We start from the raw sequence: 27149 nt of genomic DNA on the forward strand, positions 1-27149 counted from the left end.
TCTATTCAGCCAAACCCAGGCACAGGGTCAATATTCTAATAGAAATCACTGAAAAAACAAACAAATAAGCAAACAAACATCTGAAGGACAATTAGGTGTTTTAAAAGTAAAGCAAATGTAGGACCAAAGTTGAACACCAAGTGATACAGGCCACGTCTTCACGATGAGTCAAGGAAGCAATTTACCCTTTGTTGATGGTGCTGATGGTAGAGTCTCAGGTTTTGGGGCTGCAATGAAAGCAAATAATGTCAAAACAGTGCTGAATGGCAGAAATTAAACATCCTTTCCCACAGGACAAGGTCACTCTCTGATGGAGGTTTGGGCTCTTCTGGCTTAGGGTTACTCATCTCACATCCATTGCGCAAACCACAGCAAAAGCATTAAGAATTCTCATCTGTGTCGTTCATCTTTGCTGCGGCTCTCACTACAAACATCCGATGTCTATCCGGAGGACATCTCCTTGAAGGTGTTCTGCATTCCTCGCTACCTGATGCTTTGTTTCTTACAAAGCAACCACGTTCTCCTCAGGAAGTGAGACAAAGTTACACGCTTGTACTCTGTTAGTTTTGAATGATACCCAGCTTGGCTGGACCTCATGTTCTTTCACAAAAGATAAGAATCGTAAGTGTGAAAAGGGCCACACATGCTCAGATGATACGCCCCGTGGTCAGAAGTACATACTGCTAGTAAACCAAATCCTATGTTTGTTAGCGAATCATTAAGTATCCACGCATAGTCTCAGGTTTCGCGAACTGCTTCATCAATTAAATGCCATCTGTGGATGGATAAACAAACCCTCCGGAGGTCATATGAGAAGCGAAGAAGCTATTTATTTCCTCCTGGCTATTTGGTTACATCTATTACGTTATGAAGGGAAAACAACAGGCCATTTATTTCCAGTAGGTTTTGTGCTAGTTTGCTCAAAGGAATTTTCTTTCAAGAAGAAAGTTAAAAATTAATGCTTTTTTCCAAGCATAGGAAAAAAGGAGAACTTTTATTTCTTATAGAAACAAGTTGATTTGGCACTCGCTGGCTTTCATCACAATGCTAATCCTTCCCTTATTTACAGTGTGGATAGTACTTTGTCTAGAGCTAACTCTGATAATTCTGAATCTGAAGAGTAGTAGGTTTGGAAAAAGCCAGGAGTGACTTGGGGAGGGGAACGACAACAGAAGCGTTCACAGAGCAGCTTTCTAGGAACCAAATGACTTCCTTTCACAACTCAAAAAGAAAGAAAATGTGGCAACTGAGAGCTGTGTGGAACCGCATTGTGGATCAACACAGGAGGGTGACCGTCCTCATTGTGTGGGAAAGACAAAAGAGAGGAGGTGGCTATGGTTTTCCAGAAATGTACCGGGTTGTGCACATAAATTAGCCAAAACCAATGTGGAGCTGCACTGACTAAACCACCGAAAAGAAGCATCTCACATGGAAAGTGAAACAGAAAAACAGGCCGAGGAGGAGAGCTGGGCAGCCAGGCGAGTCTTCTGCTGGTGGTTTACATGCTCTCGTGAACTTCAGCTGGAAACAGAGACCTTCTACAGAGCCCAAGTAACACAAGGGTCTGTCGCTAAAGAAGAGCTCTACGGAGATGCAGCCCATACGCTCTACCATAGTCTTGGGCCACTCAACGTCCGTCCCTCTGCTGTGAGGTGTGGCTGTTAACTCCCTCAGGTGGTGATGCCGACAGTCAGAGCCAGAAAGTCGGACCCCAGGGCTATGAGAAAGTTTAGAAACCAAAGAAACACAACCACACCAGCTTCCAAATAAAAGTTCTGGCAATAAATAAATAAATAAATAATAAACCAAATGTTTAATTAAGAAGTGTCTATTCAAACACTTAGAAGAGTAGCAACATGTCTCTAACTTAATATTTTTGATTTAGTTCTGAAAATGTGACTTACCATTCATAAGTGTCAACCAATATTTATAAGACAGTGTTTGATGCTTTCCAATCTTATTGGGAAATTAGCAGAAATATTTAATTTGCTAACCAGCACACACAGCCCCTTTCTCCCTCTGCCTGGTAGCAGCCTCCGGTGAAACTGCAGCATAAATATAAAAGTTGCTTTCTCATTGCAAACCTCCCTCAGAGTGATTTCTGAAACACACGATCATTAATCCCCTCCCACTGGCAGAGTTCTTGATGTAAGCTGCTAGGACACTTGATTTTTGTACCCCACGCTTCTCATTTGGCAACCTCAACCTTACACATTTGCTCAAGCCTCCATTTCAGAGGTTAGCAACCTTTCTAATGCCCTGACCCTAAATACAGTACTTATGTTGTAGTGACCCCCAACTGTAATATTACTCTTGTTGCTACTTCATACCTGTAATTTTGCTATCGTTATGAATCGTAATATCTGATATTTTACTATGGTCTTATGCATCCCCTGTGAAATAATCGTTCAACCCCCAGGTTGAGAACCGCTGTTCTACTTCTGTTGATCTGACACCTCCATCTGGTCGCTACATAAATTCGTTTTTTGAGCAGCTACTTTGATGTCTTTTGCCATCTTCAAAATAAATCCTGACCACTTAAGCAGAGAAGTCCTTGCTTTAGGAACTTCACTGTGTAAACACGCTAGAGATGGAAATCCAAGTTGAGAGTCCTTTACACAGCAGACTGTCGAATGCATTCTCCCCAGAGCTAAAAGTTTAACATTTATATGGCGATGACAGTAAGAACTGACAAAGCTCTCCATAGCTAATTTTATAAATCAGTATCCAACACTGTTGTGTAAGTTCCAGATAAACTATAAAAGGTCAATATTGGATCATTTGGTATGAGCCACAATCCCTTGGTAGGGAACTGCTGGGAGAAGACTTCTCCTACCAAAGAACCCCATAGTCTTTAGAAAAACACCATAAAATCTCCTGAGAAGTACACAGAAGTCAGTTTTCAAAAATCACCCCCAACTAAGAGTGCTTGGCATATTGAAGAAACAGTGCTTTCTGGTCTTGTACCCCGAGAAATGAGACACTCCAAACCAGAAGGGTTCTTAGGAGGCAGAACCCATTCCCGCCTCCAGCTGAAAGGCTGATATTCAGAGCATTGGGATTCCAGTCCAATTTGGTACTGGAAAGTATGTTGTAATACAGACAAGGGATCCTTGCTCACTCCCATGACTGTTTCTGTGTTTTCTGTGGGATGGTCATGAACATATTGCCTACTGCGCAGCTCAGAGCAACACTAAGATAATACCAAAGGGCTGGTGGCCCTGAGGTCATCTGGTTGTGCTTTTGCACTTTTCATGGAAAAATTGCATTAGACACTAACACAGAAATCAGAACCCCCTGAACCAAAGAGCCGCATAAATCAATTTTCCAGCATTATTTTTAGAACACTAAAAATGAGGATCAGAGAAATGATCACATTTGGCTTCGCTTCTTGAATAAGAGATATTTTAAGTTTCAAAGAAATTAGTTGGGTTTTACTGAGCTAAAAACAAATGAAATAATCAACAAATTCCTATTTTGGTATAAAAAAACTCAAAAGGAAAATCAAATGCTAAACTAATTCAATAGAATGAATCTATCATCTTGGAAGATTTTGGAAATATTCCGTTAAAAGAATATTTCATGCTCCAGGCACCAAGAACCATTTATGGACGAGAGCTCTGCCATTTTCTAGCAACTACTCAAAGACTGACTTCAGTCTATGCTTTTAAGTCAGTCTAGTTATTTTTCACTCTTACTTCATATTTATTAGGCAATGGGGGTACGTTTATATTAGGCAATGATTTATAGGCATAACGCAATGATCTGAAACACAAAGAAAATCCAATAACACCAAATTAAAAGTTATTTTTTCAAAGAACTCCTAAGTTGAGCTTCAAGATGTTTTTCCAAAAAAATCCTGAGAATTGTATATGTAACAGAGTTTGCATCTACCAAGTGCTGGTCCTACACAGCATCTTAATCTGAGCTCAGATCTACTAACTCACAACCAAAATAGCTACAGAACTCATGCAGTCTGTGAGATACTTTGCATTTTTCCAGATGAGCAAAGAGAAGAGACAGCTACTGACAGTTTACAAAGGAGCCAGAGCACTGGCTTCCCTAGCGATCTGAAGTTACACATATGGTATTGAGTAGGTTCAGGACTTTAAGAAATTTCACAGTATGTGTCCCCAGACTTGTAGTTCTTTTTGGTGATAGAAAGAAAAAAAAATAGTTCAATGTAGATATAGTAAAATATCTTCCAAGAAGGAACAGAGTAACCTTTCAAAATCATGCCATATTTAGTCGTTGCTCTCAAAGTATGCACTGAGCAAGCTTTACAAGGAAAGAATTTCAAAGCCATCACAAAAATACAGGTAAGAAAACTATTTACACTACAATTGTGAGTGAAGTCTACTTGCCGAGTAATGCCTGAGAATACTGCTAAGCAATGAAAACCATCACCTCCAAGTTGATAAATTACATGAACCCCTCAGGTTGCAATAGCTTTTCTTCCCTTCCCCATTTTCTCCACCTGAACACTACAAATATTTTAACTCAGTCTCTCACAAGTCCTACAGGCTGGAGTTTTATGATCTTGTGTTTCATTTTCACTATTGTTACTCTCCGGGTTATAAGCAATTTGAAGGCCAGAATAGCATCCCAATAACATTCCCTTAACATCAGCATGCCCAATGGCAAAACGGAAAGTGTGGCAGGCACTGGTCCATCAGACACCGTGCATCAATGTGCACACCCAGCGTACAGTAGTTATCTCACATTGTGAGCTGTGGGGGCAGGACCTGTTTCCTGGTTTATCCTCACATCCAGGAACATTCTATTGGAGACCCCTGTTTTCTCATTTGTATTACTGTTACCTATTTCAAATTTTTATAGAGAAATTGTCCTACAGAAAAACATAATTTTCTTTTTTACTATAGAGAGATGATCATGATCTATTTGGATTTAAGTAACCTGAAAAGTTAAAGAGACATTTATTTACCAGGTTTGACTTTTGGCGTGATGGGTCTGGGGCGTCGTTTAGGTGTGGTGGGGATAGACGTAGTTTGCTGGGGAGCTGAAAGAGGAGTCAATATAGCATTGGTAAGTGACACTTCTCAAAGGTCAGTCACATGTGCCTGTAAACACGAATACATGACCCTACTGAATGCAAGAATGAGTGCATATTTTTGTTGAATTCCTGATGTCCGTGTCATGTTTTCTGCAGAGTACATGCTCAATAAGCATAAGCATTCATTGGGCCCAAAAGAATTACATTTTTATAGAGAACTTAAATTCATACTTGAGAAGAAATACTATTCAAATAAATGTACCAATGACTGAGCACCCTGGAGGCCTTCTGGATTAAGATAAATTAAGAACTCAATTAAGATATTAACATCAATAGCAGGGAAAAAGCTAGTCGATATTTCAGACTTTAGAATGGGAAATTTAAAACATCTTAATCTTGGAGTTCATTTGTACCTTCACCAGACACTAATGGCTTTTATTATTTAGATAGTTTATAAGACACAAGCTCTTTTGTACATCTTTCTTCAGCATATCCAGGATTTCAGGCACTACTTGATATTCCTGTTTGAACTACTGTGGCTTAAACACTATTACCATGTTCACTATAAAGAAATATACTTAAAATAATCATCACCTATGCTTCTGCTATACTTTTCTAGTCGACAAAGTTGAAAGCAGTGAAGGAAACTACTTTTCAAAGCTATCAAGGTTGTATTAAATTCCTTGAGATTTATCATGAGGCTAACTATGGATAACTCTGCTCTTAGACGCAGAATCCCATGTAGAGAAGGAAGGGAAGTGTTTATGAATAAAAGCATGCTCAAAGGCCAATCTGACTGATTCTTTCCTGTCGCTTTACCTGTCTTTCAAAGCGTGCACTACACAATGAAATCAGTTACCAGTTGTTGTTGGTTGTACTTCAGGACTGGTGAAGACTTCCACATTTTGAGGCTCAAATGATGCTTCGCTTGAAGCTGGAAACAAAAACACCCCCATCCCACCAAGCAATTTCAGTTAAAAAATGAGGTATTTTAGGAATGTCAACATGCTTTCAAGATGGCATACTGTGCATGCTACACGGATTTAAAAAGGAAGATACACGTTGTCGTGCAGCTAGCAGATGACACTATGACATGAAGCAGGGGAAAGGATGGCAACTGCTCAGCACAGGCAGACTTGGTCCATGAAAATGAGGTGATGCAAGTCATAGCTCATGGCACGAGATGATGCAGACGAGAAAGGTGCCCGTGCAACTTCTGAATATTTTCACAATGTTAAGATCGAAATCCATTTTTTCTTCTAGTATGGGAAAGTGATAGATACATAAAATGGAATATAAGATGCCTGCATAAAAATATATCATACATCTATATTCAGAAATAGAAAAGAAGCAAATGATTAAATGAAATGGGATAGAATGGTTATTTTGGAAGAATGGCGTCCATATGGGTTATGGAGTTTTTAATGGAAAACAAAGCACAGAATTTCTGTTAAAAACATTACCCAGTGTTGCCTTTGGCTGTTCAGGAGTTCTAGGAGTTTTAGGTGGGACAGAGTCCAGAGTAGGATCACTTGTTGCTGCTGGAATAAATGCCAACATTTATAAAGGCAATAGAAGTTTGTAGGGATAAAATACAGAGTAAAAAAATAATGTCCCATAAAAGGAAAATATCAGCAACACTTGAGAGATTCCTAGCCAATGCTTTAAGTCAGTGACTCAATAGGAATTGAAGATGCTTACTCTGCAATATTAGAACCCATAAAACAGCTTTACATATTCAACTTATTTTCAATCACTTTTCTGCTGGTTTCATAACTGGTAATGGAACCGAACTATGAGGATTCAGTTTAATTACTTTTCTTATTTTCAACTGTTTAAAATCATTTATCTTTACTTACCTTATAAATAATTCTAATATAAGACTACACATACAAAACTAAAAACAGGCACCTACCTTTGTTTGGCCAGTTTGACTTTGAATTCTACAGTGCCTGGTTTAGTAGATGCTTGGTACACAATGGCAAAAAGGAGCTGCTGGACTGGACTAAACCCATCGTAGATGCGTTGGTAAGTGAATGCAAAACTTAGACACACCTGCTGTGACCAACTATGTCCCTGTTTTAGCATGGGGCTCTCATATCAGCAGTACAACACTTAGGCCCCAAGAAGTCTCAGTGGTGACAAGCTGCTGTGTGCACAGCAGTGTATCCTCAGTCTCTGTGTTCTAGATGGAATGCACCTCCCCCAGTAGTTAAGACCATTTTGTGTCTCTATGGAATGCCAAAAGCTCCCGTACAGAGGAAAGATCCTAAAGCATCCCCAGTGAGATTCACTGCCCTACAGATCACTGTCTAGGAATACAAAAATATTCTTTAAAATGACTGTAGACAAAGAGAGATGCCATTATTTCCCCCAGTAGTAGCCTTGTCTATCTGTTCCCTTCCCTTGTATGACAGAGTTTATTTACTGATAAAAATAAAGGAATAATCCCAAAGTGGGAAGTATGGACAGGAACTGTCTCCCTGACATAAATGGAGACAGCTACTGCCCACCATAAAACTCTAGAGAGCACACGCCTTCATTTTGCAAAAACTAAAAGGCACCCACTAAGTATACTAACACCGAGGACCCAAAGGCATCATGAGAGGCTGCATATACCTGTGTGGGGCTCTTTTGCCGTCTCATCTGAAGTTGTTGAGCTTGAGGTAAGATCGTGAGTTTCTTGAAAATAGAAAAGGTGAAAAAAAGACAAGTTAATTTTGTATATTGTGCATTATTTCCAGACATATTTCAGTGGTGTCTTAAGCAAAGTTTTACGCAGGTACTAGAGTTTGGAGCTGTTAACCTCCTCTCTTCCTGGTTGATAGTCACCACTGCTGTCTTAGCTGCAGGACTTTACATATGATACTGGCTGGTTTTGTGTGTCAACTTGGCACAAGCTAAAGTCATCAGAGAGGAAGGAGTCTCAGTCGAGGAGATGTCTCTCTGTGAGATCCAGTTGTAATGAATTTTTTCAATTAGTGATTGATAGTTGACTAATGAGTGCTTTCTTATAGAACCCAGAACCTCCATCCCTGATCCTGGTTCTATAAGAAAGCAGGCTGAGCAAGTCAGGAGAAGCAAGTCAGTAAGCAGCACCCCTCCGTGGCCTCTGCATCAGCTCTTGCCTCCAGGTTTCCACCCTGCTTGAGTTCCTTCCGACTTCATCCAATGATGGACTATGATCAGGAAATGTAAGCCAAATAAACTCTTTCCTCCCCACATTGCTTTTTGGTCATGGTGTTTTGTTGCAGCAATAGAAATCCTAACTAAGACATATATCATGCTAAGGCCCTGGTTCCCAGAATCCTGTGAAATTCACGCCATTTATTTATAATGAAATGATGCCAGTTATAAATCTAAGAGCTTCAACAAGCAGAAACGCAAACCTACTTGTCCCATGGCAGCTACAGAAGAAGCTTCTAAAGGAGGAGAGTAAAGGCACATTGAGGGTACTTTTAGCATCCATTGTTTATTCTTTCTGCTTAATAGAAGTTGCTGGCACAGCACCAGTGTCTCACGAATGAACTTCTCTAACCTTGTTCCCATCCCCGAGACACAGGTGAGACAGGCACTGCCACCACTTTGTAGATTCCTTAGACAATGAGGTTGATTGAGGTTTACAGTAGTAAAGACAATCGCCCATGCTCACTTGGGGGAACTGGTGACTTAGTGATTTTCAGCCTAATCCACAGCGAAGGACAACAGGGCTAAGATCAGAGCATTCTTGGCACCAGCCCTCTTGGTTTTATTTAGAGGCAACTTTTGACGTTCCTCCATGGAGTCATGACCCCTTCTATAAGGTAGGTAGGTAGGCTTGAAGGTAATTTTATATTTGGTATAAAAGGAAGAACGTGTGATGAATTAAAAAATAACTTTCGATGTAGGGATAAATTTCATGTTCACATAAAAGATGAACTTGCAAGTAAATATAGTACTAAAATCTCTTTGCACTCAAAGAACTCACGGTAGGAATAAGAGGCAGAGAAAGCAGAAACTAAAGGTAGACTCTGTTTATTTGGGGCATTCAAATTGGTTTATAGAAAATATAATAAAATGGTGGTAACACACAGGAAGATTATTCATTTGGTGATGTATAATCTGATGATAATTTACTGATGGGAAACCAGTGCTGGTTGAAGCCATAAGATGGTATGAGATGGTGAGAGAGAGTCTCAAAGAAGAGAACAGCTCATGTTATCCCACAAGAGACAGGAGATGTGTGTCATTTGTGAAGGTAAATCTACAAAGGCCTCAAAAATAGGCTATCCATCCTTATACTAAAATCGGCACATATTGTGAGAATCTTCTCACATGACGACCTTGTGTTTTATTGCAAAGTTAGCCTAGTTGTGACTTTAAAGGCCCCCGTGGGAGTGACTATCCTTTAAAAGGATGAAAATGCTGCCAGTTTCTAGCCCTTGGTCTGCCTTAGGCTCATCATGGACCTGGCGATATTGGCTCTGCCCACCTCTGAGTAAGTTAGGAGAGGCTACCGACTTTACGTATTCCTCTCTTGTCATGAATTATCAATTACTACCTTGACTTTGTAGTCATGCCTCTGAAAACTGCCATGGCTGCATTTATGTAAACTCCCAAATCTCCTTTCCCTCTAGTGATATTACATCCTATTTTTCTGTACTATGTTCCAAGTGGTATTTATTAATTAACTCTATTTCTCACATTTACACTTTGAGGTTCAAAACCAGGCTGACACCTTCTTACCTAAGTTCTTACTACAGGCATTCATAGGGAATAGAACACTTTACAATCCTCTAGCAATTATGGGTCATGTCTGCAAATTCCCATTTGTTAGGAACCTCTTACTTTCAAATATTTTTCTTGAACCTACTTGGGATTCAAATCACACATCTGCCAGTCTCTATATGTTTCTGCTTCCACACTTTGTGGGAGTTGAGTGGTAAAGAAAAGGAAGCTGAGAAGGAGCCGCCCACTAGAAGTTTTATGCTGCGTGGACAGCTTTGGTAGGCAATCACCTCTGGTTGCTGCCAAAGTCAGTCTTCTGACTCTGAAGTGGCACATGTCAGAGAAGAGGCCACACTGAAATGGCGTTCTCTGAAAAACTCTTTCAATCGCAAGTTCCTGGTTTCCTTACAAAAACTTTGGCATCTAAAAGTAGTTTACGAACCTAGAGAGGCTCCCAGGAGCCCAAGGCGAGGTCCCCAGTTAGTTCCTTGGGCATCTGAGGATAGGGAACCTGAAATGACCCTATCCTATAGCAATACTGACAAATATCTTGCATATCACCATAGAACCTTCATCTGGTGATGGATGGAGATAGAGACAGAGACCCACACTGGAGCACTGGACTGAGCTCCCAAGGTCCCAATGAGGAGCAGAAGGAGGGAGAAGATGAACAAGGAAGTCAGGACCACAAGGGGTGCACCCACTCGCTGAGACAGTGGGGCTGATCTATTGGGAGCTCACCAAGGCCAGCTGGACTATGACTGAAAAATCATGGGATAAAACCGGACTCTCTGAACATGGCGAACAATGAGGGCTGATGAGACGCCAAGGACAATGGCACGAGGTTTTGATCCTACTTCATGTTCTGGCTTTGTGGGAGCCTAGCCAGTTTGGATGTTCACCTTCCTAGACATGGACGGAGGGGGGAGGACCTTGGACTTTCCACAGGGCAGGGAACCCTGACTGCTCTTTGGACTGGAGAGGGAGGGGGAGAGGAGTGGGGGAGGGGGAGAAGGGTGGGAGGAGGGGGAGGGAAATGGGAGGCTGGGAGGAGGGGGAAACTTTTTTTTCCTTTTCTCAATAAAAATAAAATGAGTTAAAAAAAATGGAGTACAGATCTAAATAGAGAACTCTCAATATGAGGTCTTTGTAATAAGTCTCAATATATTGAGGGTAGGAGGCTCAGTTGTTTGAACATCTTGGACAAGGACAGACAGAAGGTTTTCTAATGTGGAACTCAAATGCATTGAATTACTCCTGGTTTATGGCCATCTTCTTCCTTTGATTCTGATCCTTCATGGTTCTAAATAATAGTCTTTTATGGAATGCTAAAGTAAATTAAAGAAGCTTAATACTTATGGTACTATCAAGTGGTAAACAGAAAGTTCCTATCTATGAACTTTGTATCACGTTAGGATGTTAGACATCATGCACACGCCTGTTTGTGGGTTTATGCTGTGTTTCCAGCTCTGTTGCCCCTGGAAAACACAGAAGCTTGACCTGGACATCATTGTATTCACAGAGTCTATGCAAGTCCTTGGGGCACGCTTACAGAGGAATTCAGGTTAGCACACTGACTGAACAAAGAACATGTCATCCTCTGTTGTGAAACCCTGTTCCCCAAATTCCAAAGTATGCTGTATGGCCATTCTTTCACACTTCAATTGGAGGCACTCCCTGAAGTGATTGTGAGAGAAATCAGTGAGTCTAACTCTTTGCTTGGGTACCCGCTCCAGATGTAGGCTCCTCATGCATCTCCTTCCTATAAAAGGAACTAACCATGCCAAAGGACTTCAGAAATGTGCATATGACATTGGGCTCACAGTGAGTTTTAGAGAGAAAGTTGATGGGGAAATTATGTAGGTCGAAGGGAGAAAGGATCTAACAGCATGCGGGTCCCATGAACATAAACACCCAGTCTATCGGGTGGTAGAAGGTACTGCACACTTCTCTAGAACTCCGACTATGACAACACTTGGATTGTAGCAGACTGGCCGACATCCAATAGAACACAAGACTAACTCCCTTGCATCGCTAGAAAGACAGATTTCACCCTGAGTAACTGTCACAAACACTTAAGTATTTCTAAGATCTGGCCAGTTTCCTTTAAACACAGAACCTATAAGTACTTTTACATGCTGGTATGTGATTATAGAGCACATTTTTTATAATTTCCTTTATATACTTTATGGAAAATTAAATTTGCCAAGGAAATCAAGCTAAATCAACCCTAGTTAGCATATATTACAGAAGGCTATATAAAATGCAACTCCAGATAATAAAATCTCAATGTACTAGTGAAAAATTAGGGCAAGCAGACTGAGAATGGGGAAGAATATATTAAATGGTTATGTATCTCATATATCTTACAATGCTCCAAACCCCAAATATCCTGTTACTTCTTTGCCAAAAATGATTGAAATAACTCATTTCCATAACCATGCAAGCTAGAATTCTCAATTGTCCTTTATATCTCAAAACTGGTATAGAAGTCTTTATGAAAACACTCATTCTGCAGTTTTGATAGGGAGTGTAAAAGTGGCAAAATCTCCAGTAAGTTCCCAAACTAAATAAATCTTTGAAAAGAAACACATATCCCATTTGATGACTAATCAAGCAGCCCCAACCATCCAGGAGTTGGCCCGTGGTTTTCCCCTGCTGAATGTCAGCAGTTTCAAAGGACACTAATATTAAATGAGGCTTGTTCTGTCATGACAATAGATCAAGACAAAGTCAAAACTATTCTGTATTCACACAGAACACAGGCAAAACACAACCAACTTTCCCCTCCCAACATTCTAGCTAATGCAGTTTGTTCTTTATAATCAGAGCTTCAGCTCCCTCCTGCTCATCCTGCCATCTAGTCAAAAGCTGGGAAGAAATTCATCCACAGATGAATTCACTTTCTGAATGAACTCAACCAAGAAAAGCAAGGCTACACTTCTGAGAATCCCTGTGATGATCATTTAACACGAGACAAAACTGATTCCTTTCTAGCGTCTTCTAAGAGATCCGCGATTCCTCACGGTCTGCGTTCTCCATGTTTGTAATAATTAAACAAAGGAATCTATCCAGATAATTTGGAAATAATGCTATCTATTAAAACCAAAGAGGACACAGCTTAATACATGCACACATATACCCCAAATTTCAAAACAGGAAAGGTTCAAATGAATGGAATAATAAACATACCAACTACCGGAGAGTACAAATATGTCAGTTCCTGAATGTGTAAACTCTTGAGATTACAAATAACCTACTTTTTATTTTAATTTGAAATTTAACATAAATTGGGATGGCCCACGGATCATCTAAACTAATGCTGAGAAAGATGCATTCTTGCACGTTAGCAGAAACAAGAGAAGCAAACGTATCACGAGCTGCCATAAACTATGTTGATGATTAGTAACAGGACCTACATAAGTAAAGACAGAAGATGGTCTGACTTGTTTAAGAAAGGTAGTTACCAGTTTGAGGCTGTACAAACTTGGAATCTTCAGATGTCTTAGCTCCAGGTGCCACCCACGGCTCTTCACTTGAAGCTACATTAAAGAGAGACAGAAGCAGTTGAATGTTTCACGGCAGAGATGGTTAAGTGACTAGAAAAGCCTATACAGCAAAGCTCATATGGGCCAATCAAGAGTCATCATACACTCAGCAGTCAATGTGCATATGATTATTCAGCAACCAGCTAGGTTGTGTAAAATTAACAGGAATGACTTTTAATGAAGGTGTAGGAAATCTAATCAAGTAATATTTTTATTTTCTTTTTCAACCTACCAACTACTGATTTCCCTTAATTCATCCACTGCGTTAGTGCATTTAGCTTTACAGAGAAGGGACTCACTCTGCACATGTGTTCTACAGAACTGCACAGTCATCACCCACTTTATGTGATGCTGGTGATCAGTCCCATGCCCTCACACATGCCAGACAAGCATCTGTCACTAGGTTACGTCTTCTGCGTGCCATGCGTATTCTTCACACCAAATACAAAGCCCTTTTATTTACCCAAGGTATCCTCTGGTTTTTCCAAAGGGATGTCTAGTTTTGCCTCAGGAAACTCTGGGAACCTTTTTGGGGCTGGAGTAAAACACACAGGATAGTTAGGACAAGTGCATGTAACAGGACAAAAAAGGTTTGAAAATTTTGAAAGTTGCAAAAACAACAGATACAAGATAAAAATCACTGCATGTCAAACAAATACTCAGTGGTTCTTTTTAGTTCTGTTTCAACTAAAGGTAATTGTGTTTGAGAGATCATGTAGTCCAGTCTTGGATTTCACAATACCTTCCTGTCTGTGCTTTTTATGTTCACTTATTACAGCATGGATCACCATGTCCAGTATAAAATTCCCTTTTGGGCATTTTATAATCAAGTCACTAAATGAGGTATTTAGGCTTTTCCATCTATATTTTCTAGTTTCTTGAGTTTTCCAACTACATTCATTTATGTAATTTTAAGTATATTTCATTTTAATTCAAAGTACTAAGCATATTGAATTAGAAAATATCTGCACAAGAACTTTTAAAATCATAACACAACTACACAACTCTCTAAATATGCTCCTCCATTCATTGACACTTCATTCAAAAAGAAATTCTAACAATCCTAAGGAATCTATAGAAATCTCTAACAAGCCTTGTCTATCAAGATGAGGCTGTGAGTGAACAAAAGCACAGAAGACAAAAACAGAAGATATCACTGTGTTCAGTCACATAGGATTTTGGTGAAAAGAATAAGCTATAATAACAACAACAACAACAAATACACAATCAACACCAAGAAAAGTTACTGGTGGTTTTGTCACAGGGAAGGCCTCTTTAGGGACCTAGATTATGAAGGTTGTATAAAAATCATACTGAGGAGTTTAGAGTTCATTGTTCACCCGGCAGTGATGGCGCACGCCTTTAATCCCAGAATTTGGGAGGCAAAGGCACTCGAATCTCTGTGAGTTCAAGGCCAGCCTGGTCTACAGAGTGAATTCCAGGACAGGCTCCAAAGCTACAGAGAAACCCAATCTAAAAAAAGAAAAAAGAAAAGAAAGGAAGAAAGAAAGAAAGAAAAGAAAAGAAAGAAAGAAAGAAAAGGGAGGTTCATTGTTCTGCATTATTTGTCAACCTCATTCTTTTCTTATAAGGAGATGGATTTGAATAAAGTTGCCATCAAGGATTTCTATTAGCCATACATTATATTCTCAAAGTAGGATTCGTTGATGCTTCAGTGTTCAATGACTTTTACCTAGAGTGCTCAAAGGCAATTCAGACTCAGGTATTAGAACCGAATGTGCTGTTTCTGGGGTCTTCTCACTGAGGTCTACAATAAAGAAGAATATGGTTAGCAACATGATGGCTTGGCATAACCCTCACCAGGCATAGAATGCTTCAAATTGACTCGCGTGCAATGAGCAATCTATGCCTCTTCCAGCAGTCAGTCTGGGAGAGAGCTGGCTCTCCCAGGAAAAGTCACATAGCTGTTAAAACGGAGGGTGTCTTTTAGGTCATCGTCACACATGCACAACATAACACAAGGTGCTCCTTTTCTTGAAGGGAAGAGAACAAACAAGAAAGGCACGATAGAGTCTTTCGGGCGAAACAGCAGTTAACATGAGCAACTGAAATTCTCATTAAATAGCAAGTCTCCTGGTGATTCTTCCCAAATTCAGTTGGCACAAGACTTTCCATAGCTGATGTGGACAAATCCCAGAGAGAGCCAAGATTTCCAGCAGCTCTGGAGGCTGAAATGCATGAACCCAACACAGAAGAGAGGTCAAAGGGGCATGCAGTTAGTGTTTTATCCACATCTGCCTTTGTGGTTGGTCACCAGTACCAAGGCATGGCGCTAACTCATCAGCAGAACATATCCAACAGACAGGAAGGTTAATTCCCAGAAAAAGAAAAGAACAAAGAAGGAGGGGGGGATGAAGGATAAAGGAGGGGGAAGGCAGGATAAAGGAGGGGGAAGGCAGGATAAAGGAGGGGGAAGGCAGGATAAAGCAGGTTTTTAAACCATGAGTGCCGGAGGTTGTCATCATTGCTGTCTGTTAGTTTAAGGAGGAAAGCAGTTCTCAGTATTACCCAGCGCCGTTTCTGCTGTGTCTAAGGCACTAGACACTGTGGGCTTAATGCTTCTTGAAACTGTTTCTGGAGTCACTGAAAAGTAAAACATAGAAACAACTGTATGAGCTGAGAGATAAAATAAGGATGCAACCCAGGCGTGACCCGTCTTTCCAAGTTCCTAGGGTGAACCTACTTGTCCTAGGTGCCTGCCTGCCTCTCCTTCTTGATCCATCCTTTCTACTTTGGGTTACTTTCTAAGTATCCAACAGAAGCATACCCAACTCCTCTCTATGAGATCATTTCTCATGGCAATCTGAGTGTTTTGTCTTCTTTCTTCATTATCTCCACAGCTTTGCAAGGGGCCTATAGTAAGTAGGCTTACAGTGACATACAGGAGTTAATGAGCAAGCAGAAAAATAAGAGAGCGGGGCTAAACAAGTATCACATTGCTAGATTTCCTCTAAACACCACAAACAACCAAGAGCGATAGGATCCAGGCTGGAACTGTAATTGGTGTTCAAATATTCAGCCCCAGGGTGGGTTGTCTCAGCTGCTCCATTAAAGGCAATGAAGACTTTGAGTAGAAGATTTGGAGAAATATGAACCATGATTACTAAGATTTAAAAATTCTACAAAACCCCAGAATTTTGAAGCAAGGACACACACTCATGATACTGAATAATACGTGGTGGGGATTGCCCAAGTATTTCTGAAGTGGAAAATTCTGGGGAGGGCTTGGCAGAAAGTTGGGAAAGCTGTAGACTCTCATCAGACATTCTGCCAAGTGAAGAAAGTGTGAGTTGGAAAGCTGGGCAGAAGGTTTGACACAGAAATGGATTCATTTCCCCAGTGCTCATTTAACTGAGTGCACTTTTCTCTACAGTAACTGAGGGCAGCAAAGTTACCAAACAAAACACTACCTTGTAATATCACTCGACTGGATGCTGCTAGCGGCTCAAACAGCTTCCGCCTGTCTTATAAAGGCCCACTTCTTGTTAAGACAAGACAATATCCATTCTGTCAATACATTCTAGCTCAGTCTGCTTCTTCAAGTTGTTTGTTATGGCACCAAACCTATCCTCTCTAGACCAGACGTAAGTCCCCAAATTTAGTGAAAATAGAATACCACAAAGACCTCAAGCTACAGAAATATTGTGAATCAAAAGGTTCCCTTTTGATGGGAGCTCTCTAACTAATGGTGAGCTGCAGGGAGTGCTTGCCACTTGTCTGTGTCACCAACTCCTGGAGAAGGTGGCACTACACTGGCAAAATCTCACTCCTTCCAAGACGAATGTCTCCCCAGAGAATTAGGCTGGGCAGACTTATGTGGAGAACAGATGTTGGGTTTGGTAGTAACAACAATAAATTATGGAGACACTACTTACTGCATGTTTCTTTAGTTGTTTTTGTTTTTTAACCAAACTATTGCATACTCTCTATATTAAGGGTATTAATATGTAGGGACATTTGTTTCTAAATTCTTTCAATGCATTTTCGTCACTATCAAGTTATGGATTTATGATGGGTATAAGACATTTTGCTATGCCCATCACTTGTGAAGGTAACTGGGCAATGAAAAGTGTCCACAGTATTCGTACACATGAAAAGGCCATGAACCAAGGCATTACCTTTAGTTAAACTGCCTCAGTGTTGATGGCATCTTCAGTCATTGTCAAAAGCACACCGATCTTCCATGCCATATGCCATGTCCATCATCCAGTCGCTCGATGTTCATCTGTTCTTTCCCAAAATGTAAAGCCCTAGAATCTCCTATCGTTTTATGCTTATGATCAAAATCGATTTCTTTTTTGTTCTTTGCTTTAAAAAATGGGTTTGTAGTTCCATTCACGATCTGAAACACACCTACTTTCTCAGTAGCATCATAGGAATTTCATTACCTGTTACTGGCTGGGCTTCAACTTTTTCAACTTCTGGCGTTTTAGATTCTGCTGCTAATGTAAACGTTTCATTCTTAGCTGAAAAAAGAAAAACAATGCTTCATTTCTTTGTATTACAGTGTCCAAACTTACTTATTACAAACATAGTCAACCACGATTTTTATTGATTCAGCTTGTTATTTTGCGTGTAGGAGCCTGCCTGTATGTATGTGTACCAGGAGGGTGTCTGGTGCCCACCAAGGTCTGAAAGGGGACTGGAGTTGTAGATGGTTGTGAGATTGGTGCTAGGAGTCAAACCAGAGTCTTCTGTAGGTAGCAACAGTGCACTCAACCATTGAGCAACCTCTCCAAAATATCAACACGCATCTCTTCCTACCAGCCAGGCAACTTAAGAGTTCATTCCTCTCACGGCTAGTATAAATAGAAGACAGACTTCAAAATTCTTCTCTATTAATCCAAGAAATTCTGTAAGATCTTCATTGGTACAAGAGTGACAAAATCACAATATAACACTTGAATAAATCTCATCAATTTAAAGTTTCTTCTGTGAGGCATAGTTGGACCTGTAAGTGTTCCTTGATTTTTATTCAGGTACAGGCTAATTTTTTAAAAGTCAATAGAGAGTTTCTATTATTATAGATGATTTAAAAATTCTGATAGGTTATGACACTGAAAATTTTGAAACCCACAAATAAGATACTTAAGAAAGTATGCTATTTGGACACATTTGTATCGAAACAAACTGACAACCAAGGGATTTTATTAAAAACACGTGTTAACACATAGCTTCTCTTTTGGTCTCTGGGAATTTGGTGCAAAATCGAGGGTTTTCTCTCTTTATGCAACTTTTGGGAAACCTTGCTTCTAAAACTTAGGTGTTTTTTCAAAGAAAACACTTCTAAATCAGAATTGTCCAACCTCTGAAAAAGATATTCTCTCAGATTTTAAACTGGAAATATCTCCAAACATTTCCTGAAATTCCCTGGGCCACACTCATCCCCAGCAGAAAACTGATCTACTCTGTGTTCTCAATTTTTTTTTTTTGAGAATGTGAATTTTGTAACCAGCAATAGCCAGCATCACTCGTGTGCAGCCCATTTTCTGCTTTTCATTTAGTCTGGACACAACATGTGCTTACTACTTACAGACTTGAAAGCAATTAGACAGCAGGCAGATGTCGACTTTGAGAGTGCACACTTCAGTGGACAAGGTACAGTGTGCTGGCCTCCACTGTCAAGCCAGTGTGGAGGGCTGCACAGCATGCTGAAGTGACAGAAACAGTCAACACTGTTCAGGTCTAGTTAAAGAGCAAGAGCTCTTTCTGTAATGACCAACCATACACACCTAATATTGTATGAAAATTCTTTGAAAATTTCTAAAATTTGCTAAGATTCTCTTTCTGGACATCTTTTATATCCACCGCTTCAACTTAGAACCATTCTGGTTGTTAGCAAGTAAAGAATAATTCTGCTCACAAGTTTCTCATGAGCTCTGTATGTATTATTTTTAGTGTACACCTCAGGAAGATGAACTCTTCACATGGAAAGTGCAAGGTCCCCATCACCTTGTGCTCCCAACTCCATCAGAGCAATTTGTTACTCTTTCCCTTTTCACTTAGTAATATCCTATGTCTTGGTTTTGGGAACTTCTGCCTGGTTAGGAAACCTCTCGAACTTCAGAACTTTGTCTTCGTATGCCTGTGTTTTCATGACTCTGTCTGTCTGTCTGTCTGTCTGTCTCTCCCCCATCTTTCTCTCTCTCTCTCTCTCTCTCTCTCTCTCTCTCTCTCTCTCTTTCTGTGTGTGTGTGTGTGTGTGTGTGTGTGTGTGTGTGTGTGTCTCCCTTGCAGTTCTCCCTCTCCCAAGATCTTAGACTCAGTAGGGGACAACAAACTGGATTGCTTCAGGTTCTTAGATTCAATAGCTGCCTTCAATTGCCAATCACATTAACCTAAAATGCAATTACAAATGGGGAAACATGGCAAACCATCTTCTCAAGATATATTTGTACCTTCACACAATTTCTTATAAAGGTATATAGTGTTTCTAAATATGAGACACCAGATATCAGAGTAGTTAGAAGATGGGTAATATATTTAAATGAGAGTTCTGATATCACTTTCCAACCCATGAGCATTTGTTTACACTTTATACACCTGTTATCGTGACAGAGTAAAACACCATCCAAGTATGGCTTAAACCTCAGTAAATTCTTTTTTCTCCATTTTTTTCTTTCATACTATTTTCAACTCTGTTGTTTCTCTTAACATTTGGCAGGTATGTCCTAGCTTTGGCAAGCCCTTTGTAAGTCCTTTGGAGACGAGTGTGTATACTACTAGCTTTCTTGTTCTTTTATTCACACCATGTGTTCTTAGAATAAAAGCTATTGCATTTCTTGGTGGCCCATGATCGGCTCTGCGGCAATGGGGTTATTATTATTTTTTGATTTACTGCCTCAAAAATATGACTTTTCTGAATTGCAGTAATAACTATCATTGGGAAGTTTATTTCTCCCTTGGTAGCATAAAAAGTATTTATGCCTACACAACTTTTCTGAAAAAAAAAAGGTGTTCTGCAGGGCAAAATAATTAATCAACAAAATGAATAGAAGCCTGCAAATTGGAAGAAAACATCTTAAAGTCATGTTTCACATACAGACTCAGTGTCTAAAATATATAAAGAACTCCCACCACACTCTATAGCACAACAGGATGATTCTGACTGACAGCAATTAATGTGACATTTCAAGATAACAAGCAGAGAGAAATTAAAGTGCCCCAATGCAAAGATATTGCATATGTCTGAAGTGATAAATATGACAATTATCCTGAACTCATCATTACACTTTATATACCTGTATTGAACTATAAATCATAAGTATGTTTAATCACCATCAACTAAAAGCAAAATAAGACTTGATATTCTGAAACTATTAGATGATAAAGAAGGAATGTCAACATCTAGGCATAGATAGGCATGTTTGGAATAGGACTCCACAGTAAATAAAACCAACAAATGGGGTCTCAGAAAACCCAGACACCTTTGTACTGCAAAGAAAACCATAACCCTATGAAGAGGTAGCCCATAGCATATGAGAAAGTATTAAGTATTTTTGAGCAATACATCTGATAGGGAATCAGTGTCTAGAATACATAAGGAACTTGAAAAAACAACAACAAAACTAAACATTAAGAAAACAGGCCAAGTAAAAATGGGATAAACAGAGTTCTCAAAAGGAGAAACATGGGTACTATTTGTAAACTGCTTCCTAACCAGTTTAAGAGGCGCTCAAAACCAGCTAAGGAGATGGCTCAGTGGTTAAACACTTGTCACATAATGCTAAAGACTTCAGATCCCTGAAACCCGCTAAATTCCATGTGGGCATGCAGGGAGGCCCATCTATCATTCTAACCTCAGAAGGCAGAAACAGGATTCCCAGAACAAGATGCCTCACAAAGACTAATCATAACAATAAGCTTATATTTGATTAAGAAACCCAATCTCATTGAACAACCGGGAAGAGTAATCCAAGTTGATTTCCACATCAACCTCAGGCCTCCATACGTACACATGTATACACACACACACACACACACACACACACACACACGCACGCACATACACCTAGACATGCGAGTATAAATACTTAAATACATGCACACTATATACATATACATGGAAATGCAAAAATATTCCACATCATTAATCATCAATGATGCACATTAAAACTATCCTAAGAGTCCATCTGCTTCAGTCAGAATGGCCATCATCTAAGTTTCAGATCTATGACAAAAGAGACAACTTTGAGCTCAATTTGATAGTCAAATATAACAACTAGAATTATTTTCTCTGGGTCTCTTTGAAGGGGATTTTACTAGTGTTATCTTTTTTCACTTTTTTATTTTATTTTTTCAAAAAGAAAGCAAACTATCATTTTTCATTTTATATACCAATCTTTTTTCATTTTATTTTTTCAAAAAGAAAGCAAACTATCATTTTTCATTTTATATACCAATCCCAGTTCCCACTCCCTCCACTCTTCCCATTCCCTCTACCTTGCCCCAGCTTCACTCCCCATGCACTCCACAGAGAGGGAAAAGCACATTGTTCCAAGGAAGGACCAAGGCCCTCCCTACTATATCCAGGCTGAGCAAGTTATCCATGCAAAGAGAATGTGTTGCAGAAGGTCCTTCCGCTCCCTCAGCCAATAGCCGCTGAGATACCAGCCCATTGGTCAGAAAAAGGGAGAGACTATGCCCCAATGGGCTGGTATCTCAGCGGCTATTGGCTGAGGGAGCGGAAGGACCTCCCACAACAAGAATGGGTTCCAAAAGGCCAGCACAAGTAGTAGGAACAAATCCTGTTGCCACTGCCAGGGGCCCTGGCTAATGCTTTCTTAATTACACACATTTTCCCAATTCTTTCTAGAAGAAGGCAGCAACACCAGACTCAAGCATATTCTCATTCTAATGTCCCTTTACATACACTCTTATGGAAAATATCTAATGGTCCCTTATAACAAACTTCGAAGACTATAATTTAAGAAAAATTCCCTACTTGAAAATTATACCTATTCAAATGAGTACCTTTCAGTTACTGACACCTACTTTTCCTTCACATGTGCAGGTACATGTATAAAATAGCTTTCCATACAAAATTGTTGATACTAATGTCTCTGACCCTCCAGGCTCTTCTCTGTACTCATTATTTTGTTCTCAAATGTCTCATCCGCAATATTCCTCACGTAATCTCAGGGCTGTGTTATCCAGTGCTACTGCTCACAGAAAAGCCCCTGCTTACCTAATTGTGCCTTGAGTGCATCCGAAATCTCAAGCATTATGGATGTGGGAAGTTTTACCGTGGAATCATTAAGACCCGGAATAATAAGATGAACTGCAAGGAAAGAGATATAAATGTAAGAGGAAAAAAATGTACCAGACAAAATCAAAGAATGGAGAATTATAAAGTAGAATTCAAAGATCGGTCCTTCCCTTCCTTTGGTTAACTTTAGCTCCACATTGGAAATCTTGGCAAAATTCGATAGCACCTTTTTAAATGGGTATCTTCCACATCTAGAGCTTATCACCAGAAATCCTCAGAGTTTGCTCTCACAGGCACAAAGCCTCTGCATGTGCTACAGCCAAGACAAAGGCAGTGTGTCTTGGTTGGTAGCTTAGACTGGGCACAAGTGAAATTAAACAGGAAATGAAATGGACTGACAGTCACTTTAGCACACTTGCTCACAGGACACATCCCTGCAAGGACTCTCTCATCAAAAGATACCCAAGACTGTCTATCCTAGATATACATTTCACGACTGACTTACCTAGTATTGTTCCTCCAAAGGGAGTCTTCTCTGGGGCTTTTGTTGAAGCCCTGTGGGTAACATTCTGAATCACTGGTGAGATATATATAAAAAAAAAACAATAGTGTGATGGGGATTATTTTGGAAACCAATAAAAAGCTAATACCTTGTGCAGTATTAATCTAAATTTATCAATGAACAGAAGCAATTCAATGGATTGGCTACAGAATCAACAGAAGAATCTGATATACCTTGCTTTACCATCCATGCTTTGGGGGTAACAAAGCATCTCTTTATCACTCTCCCTTAGTATCCCATCCTAAACAGCGGAAAATCCCATCTGTCTCTACTCCCTATGCATCCCGCCCTTTCCAAAAAGGCAGTTAAGAACTAGCATACAATAGTGCAATAACAAGACAATAGAAAATTAGAAACCATAAGCCAGGCTGTGGTGGAATATGCCTTAAATCCTAGCACTGAGGAGGCAGAGGCAGGTGGATTTCCATACATTCAAGACCATCCTGTCTACAAAGTCAGTTCCAGGGCAGCCATAGAGAAACCCTGCCTTGGAAAAAATAGATTAAAAAGCATTTATCTTCAAATCGAAGAATCTTTCAGTGATTCCAGCAGTAAGTGACCATGACTTTAGTGTATACTTAGGATACTGTGTTTCCTTAAAATGAACTATTTTAAGGTTTTAGCTCTTCTACCAAGAGATTTTTCTGGAAATAACGGGGTCATTTTTAATAATTTGAAAACTGGAAATCAAAACAAAACAACTGGACACAGAAATGAAATACAACACTTTAATTTTTAAAACGTGGGACATCTTTACTTCCCCTAAGTGACCACTAAATCACAGTTTGCATTCTAAGTATCCTAAATGGTCTCCTAATTGTCTTCCTCGTGTGGGCGAACTTAATTCTAAGTAAAGCTCCAAAGTAAAGCCCAACATGTTTAACTGATTATTTTTTTTTTAATGTGACACATGGTACCACTGCTTTGTTGCCCAAATGGTAAGATTTGGCCAAGGCTTTTCACATTGGTAACAGCCCAAAGTATGTATTAACCACGAGTTTACTAACTTACACTAGTTTCTTCGAATGCTTTCCAAATGCCATTGTAAGAAGAATTGAGAAAACAAGCACCGTGTGTTCAACTAAGCAGCCGACTACAGCAGTTGCTGAATACAGCGATTAATTACCTTGCTTGATGATTGTGATTGGGATTAGCTTCCTCGGGACATACGCTGGCTGCAGAGAGAGAGAGAAGGTCAGTTTTTACATCACTGTTAATTAAAAATGAATCAGAATTCTGAGAGGAGTCCTTTCATGTCTTTAATGAAGTCACCCATGACAGCGGTTTAGCAGTCACTGGATAGATTTTCAGCACATTCGTCTCCATTGTACTGAACTCATTTGTTTACCCCGTAAAGAGCTAAAACCTCACAGAGGCAAGTCTTCAGAAGTCTCATTTACTTAGAAATTGCAGTTGATCTTGAGTTCTCAGTAGTCCTCATTGTCCGCTATGTTCAGAGAGTCCGGTTTTATCACAGGCTTTTCCAGACCCAGGCCAGCTGGCCTTGGTGACTTCCCAGTATTTTTGATCCTACTGCACGCACTGGCTTTGTGGGAGCCTAGGCAGTTTGAATGCTCAACTTACTAGACCTGGATGGAGGTGGGGGTTCCTTGGACTTCCCACAGGAAGGGAACCCTGATTGCTTTTCGGGCTGAGGGGGGGGGGAGGACTTAATTGGGGGAGGGGGAGGAAAATGGGAGGCGGTGGCGGGGAAGAGACAGAAATCTTTAATAAATAAATAAGTTAAAAAAAAAGAAATTGCAGTTGAAAGGAACTAAATCCTCTATAGAGGGATAGAGTTCATTTCTGTTTTGTTTGCCGTATGGCCCAACCAAGAACTATCTTCACATTTTCTCTCAAAAAGATGTTGAGCTACATACTATCTTTTAATACCACTCAAGTCTGACTATTTGAGCATGACCTACTGGTGCTGCCATTATTGCTGATACTACAACCACCATGAACTCTTAGCATTACCATTTATTGCCTAAGACAGAAGAATAGGTTCTCAGAACTAGATATTTCTTAAAATTGAAACCGTATGTAATCACCCTGCACTGATCTATAAATGAGGGACTCCCCAATCTGAAGACAATGAGTGACCTAGAGGGTGCCATGCATGATTTGTCTCTCCTTCGCCCCAACTGTCTCTGAAATCTGGGATGTTTTGATATCATACAGTGCCTAGGGACAGGCTTAGACTTTAAAGTGGAATCACTGACAGACACAATCACATGGCCAAAGGTGGAGAAGATGAGAGAGGTGTGAAGAGAGGTGATGAGAAGAGCAGAGAGTTCAAACAGGAGGATTAGAGTTGAGTTGTTGAAAGAGTAAGAATGGCCAGGTTTTGGCACTTGGTTTAACTCATATACACTGAGTAGACACATGTGCAGACCTACCTATTTTGAGTGTGCACTGAATGTCAGACATTGGTAAAATAGGCATTCACAACCATGAAAGAAATGTGGTGACACCTTATCATTTTCAGAATGGTATAATAAGACATGGTAAAGAGGGGCCATAGCACCAACTCTACACTTGTCTAATTACCATCCTGTACTATGTTTAAATACTAAAAAAAATTTACTGTCATTGAATATTTATTTTTAAAGGATGATCTCCAGTCATTGACCCAGTAATTCCTCTTACCATGCCAGCCTTTCTACTCAGTCAGGTACAGATAATCATGTGTGGGGGTGCATTTATTACTACAGTTGAAAACAACTTCATTCAGTTCAGGTTTGGGTTCAATAAGCTGTAGTTCAAATGGTTTACTTCTATTATAACAGCCTGAAAAAAGATGAAGACTACAAATATAGTCCCACTCACACTATAACACATTTTTATAACACACACACATACATACATGCATGCATACATACATACATACATACATAATACAAACAACAGACTGGGAGGAAAGACATAATTTTAGCAGTAGTTATTACAAATTGCCATTAATTTTTGTGCATATACCTTTACTTTCCAAGTTCCTTAAACAAGTGAGTTACAATAGCTACAATCAGAGAAAACTGTTTTCACGTTACTTTACCAATTACACACGCTTCCACACTGCAACTTCGGTCACCTACCACTGGTGGACAGAAAAATGACTGAAAAGTGTCTTTGCCATATTTTTTCCAAAGCAAGAACAGGGAAACCATACAAATAGAAAAACACAAGAGAACCTCACTCATAGCAAAGACAAAATATTGTCAGTTCTGAGCTCACACTGGCAGAAAGATCCCTTCTGGCTTCATCACTATGGCACGTGCACACAGTTCCCACTGAGGACAGACTGTCCCTACCACTCTATCCTGCTCCATGCCCCCACCCCTAGCAGCCCTGACACTACTCTGCTTGTTCCGTGCATGTCCTCCCAGCCTATGTCTCCACCTCTCACTGCTAACGATGTTGTTGCCACGTTCAAACAGCTCATTTCTTACAATTCATAGCTTTAAATTTATTTATAAGTATGTCATGCTTATGAGATACAATGTGATGTTTTGATTAAGTTATACAATGTGACTGGCCATTCTTATGGTGAGACATTTTAAACATATTTCAATAACGTTGATTGTTGCTTTCTGGTGTGTAATAATTCTCAAAAACTTCTTCCTCCTGTCTAACTGAAGCCTTAACATCCCCCCTCTCTTGATGTTTCTCTTCCCACCCTTAGCCACCACTCAATTCTCTATATCCATGAGATCAAGAATTCTGAGAATTCTAAATGCCAGTAGAGCACACTCCAGTTATAGGAGAGCCTCCTGTCGGAAGCCTGGTTATCTTTCTAGTCCTAGTAGGGCAGGTCTATGGCTACAGTTACCACGACATCTGAGTATCTGTCCATTTGTCCTAGGAGTCCTATCATAATATTTTGCAGAATGTGAACTTTCTCAAAGACTAGCACACTCTAGGCGAAAACCTGGCTGTGTTGCTCGCCTTTGAATTGGATCACACCAATTTATAGTTCTTACGCTACAGTGATTTCTCACACACAAACTTTTCTTTGACAAGTGGAAACTATTCCACTCATCACATGAATGGAAAACAGTTTCTGTTCTGAGTCCTTGCTTGAGAACTGACCAA

General features: G+C 39.9%; 1 protein-coding gene across 1 annotated transcript in view; it reads right to left on the minus strand.

The window, feature by feature from the left end:
• LOC121461753 (ABI family member 3 binding protein) overlaps positions 1–27149 on the minus strand; it is a 213048-nt gene that overhangs the window by 75943 nt on the left and 109956 nt on the right. The window contains exons 7-19 of the mRNA XM_041673008.1: positions 24187–24235; positions 23004–23075; positions 22478–22570; positions 17679–17756; positions 15799–15873; positions 14963–15037; positions 13733–13804; positions 13189–13263; positions 7634–7696; positions 6478–6552; positions 5874–5948; positions 4946–5020; positions 186–227 (exon numbers count right to left, since the gene is read on the minus strand). Of these exons, the coding sequence (XP_041528942.1) occupies positions 186–227; positions 4946–5020; positions 5874–5948; positions 6478–6552; positions 7634–7696; positions 13189–13263; positions 13733–13804; positions 14963–15037; positions 15799–15873; positions 17679–17756; positions 22478–22570; positions 23004–23075; positions 24187–24235 (919 nt within the window). The remainder of the gene's footprint in view (positions 1–185; positions 228–4945; positions 5021–5873; positions 5949–6477; positions 6553–7633; positions 7697–13188; positions 13264–13732; positions 13805–14962; positions 15038–15798; positions 15874–17678; positions 17757–22477; positions 22571–23003; positions 23076–24186; positions 24236–27149) is intronic.

This window comes from Microtus oregoni, unplaced genomic scaffold, assembly GCF_018167655.1.
Source record: "Microtus oregoni isolate MIOR12 unplaced genomic scaffold, Mior012 000023F_ref0000262, whole genome shotgun sequence".
Classification (NCBI taxonomy): domain Eukaryota; kingdom Metazoa; phylum Chordata; class Mammalia; order Rodentia; family Cricetidae; genus Microtus; species Microtus oregoni.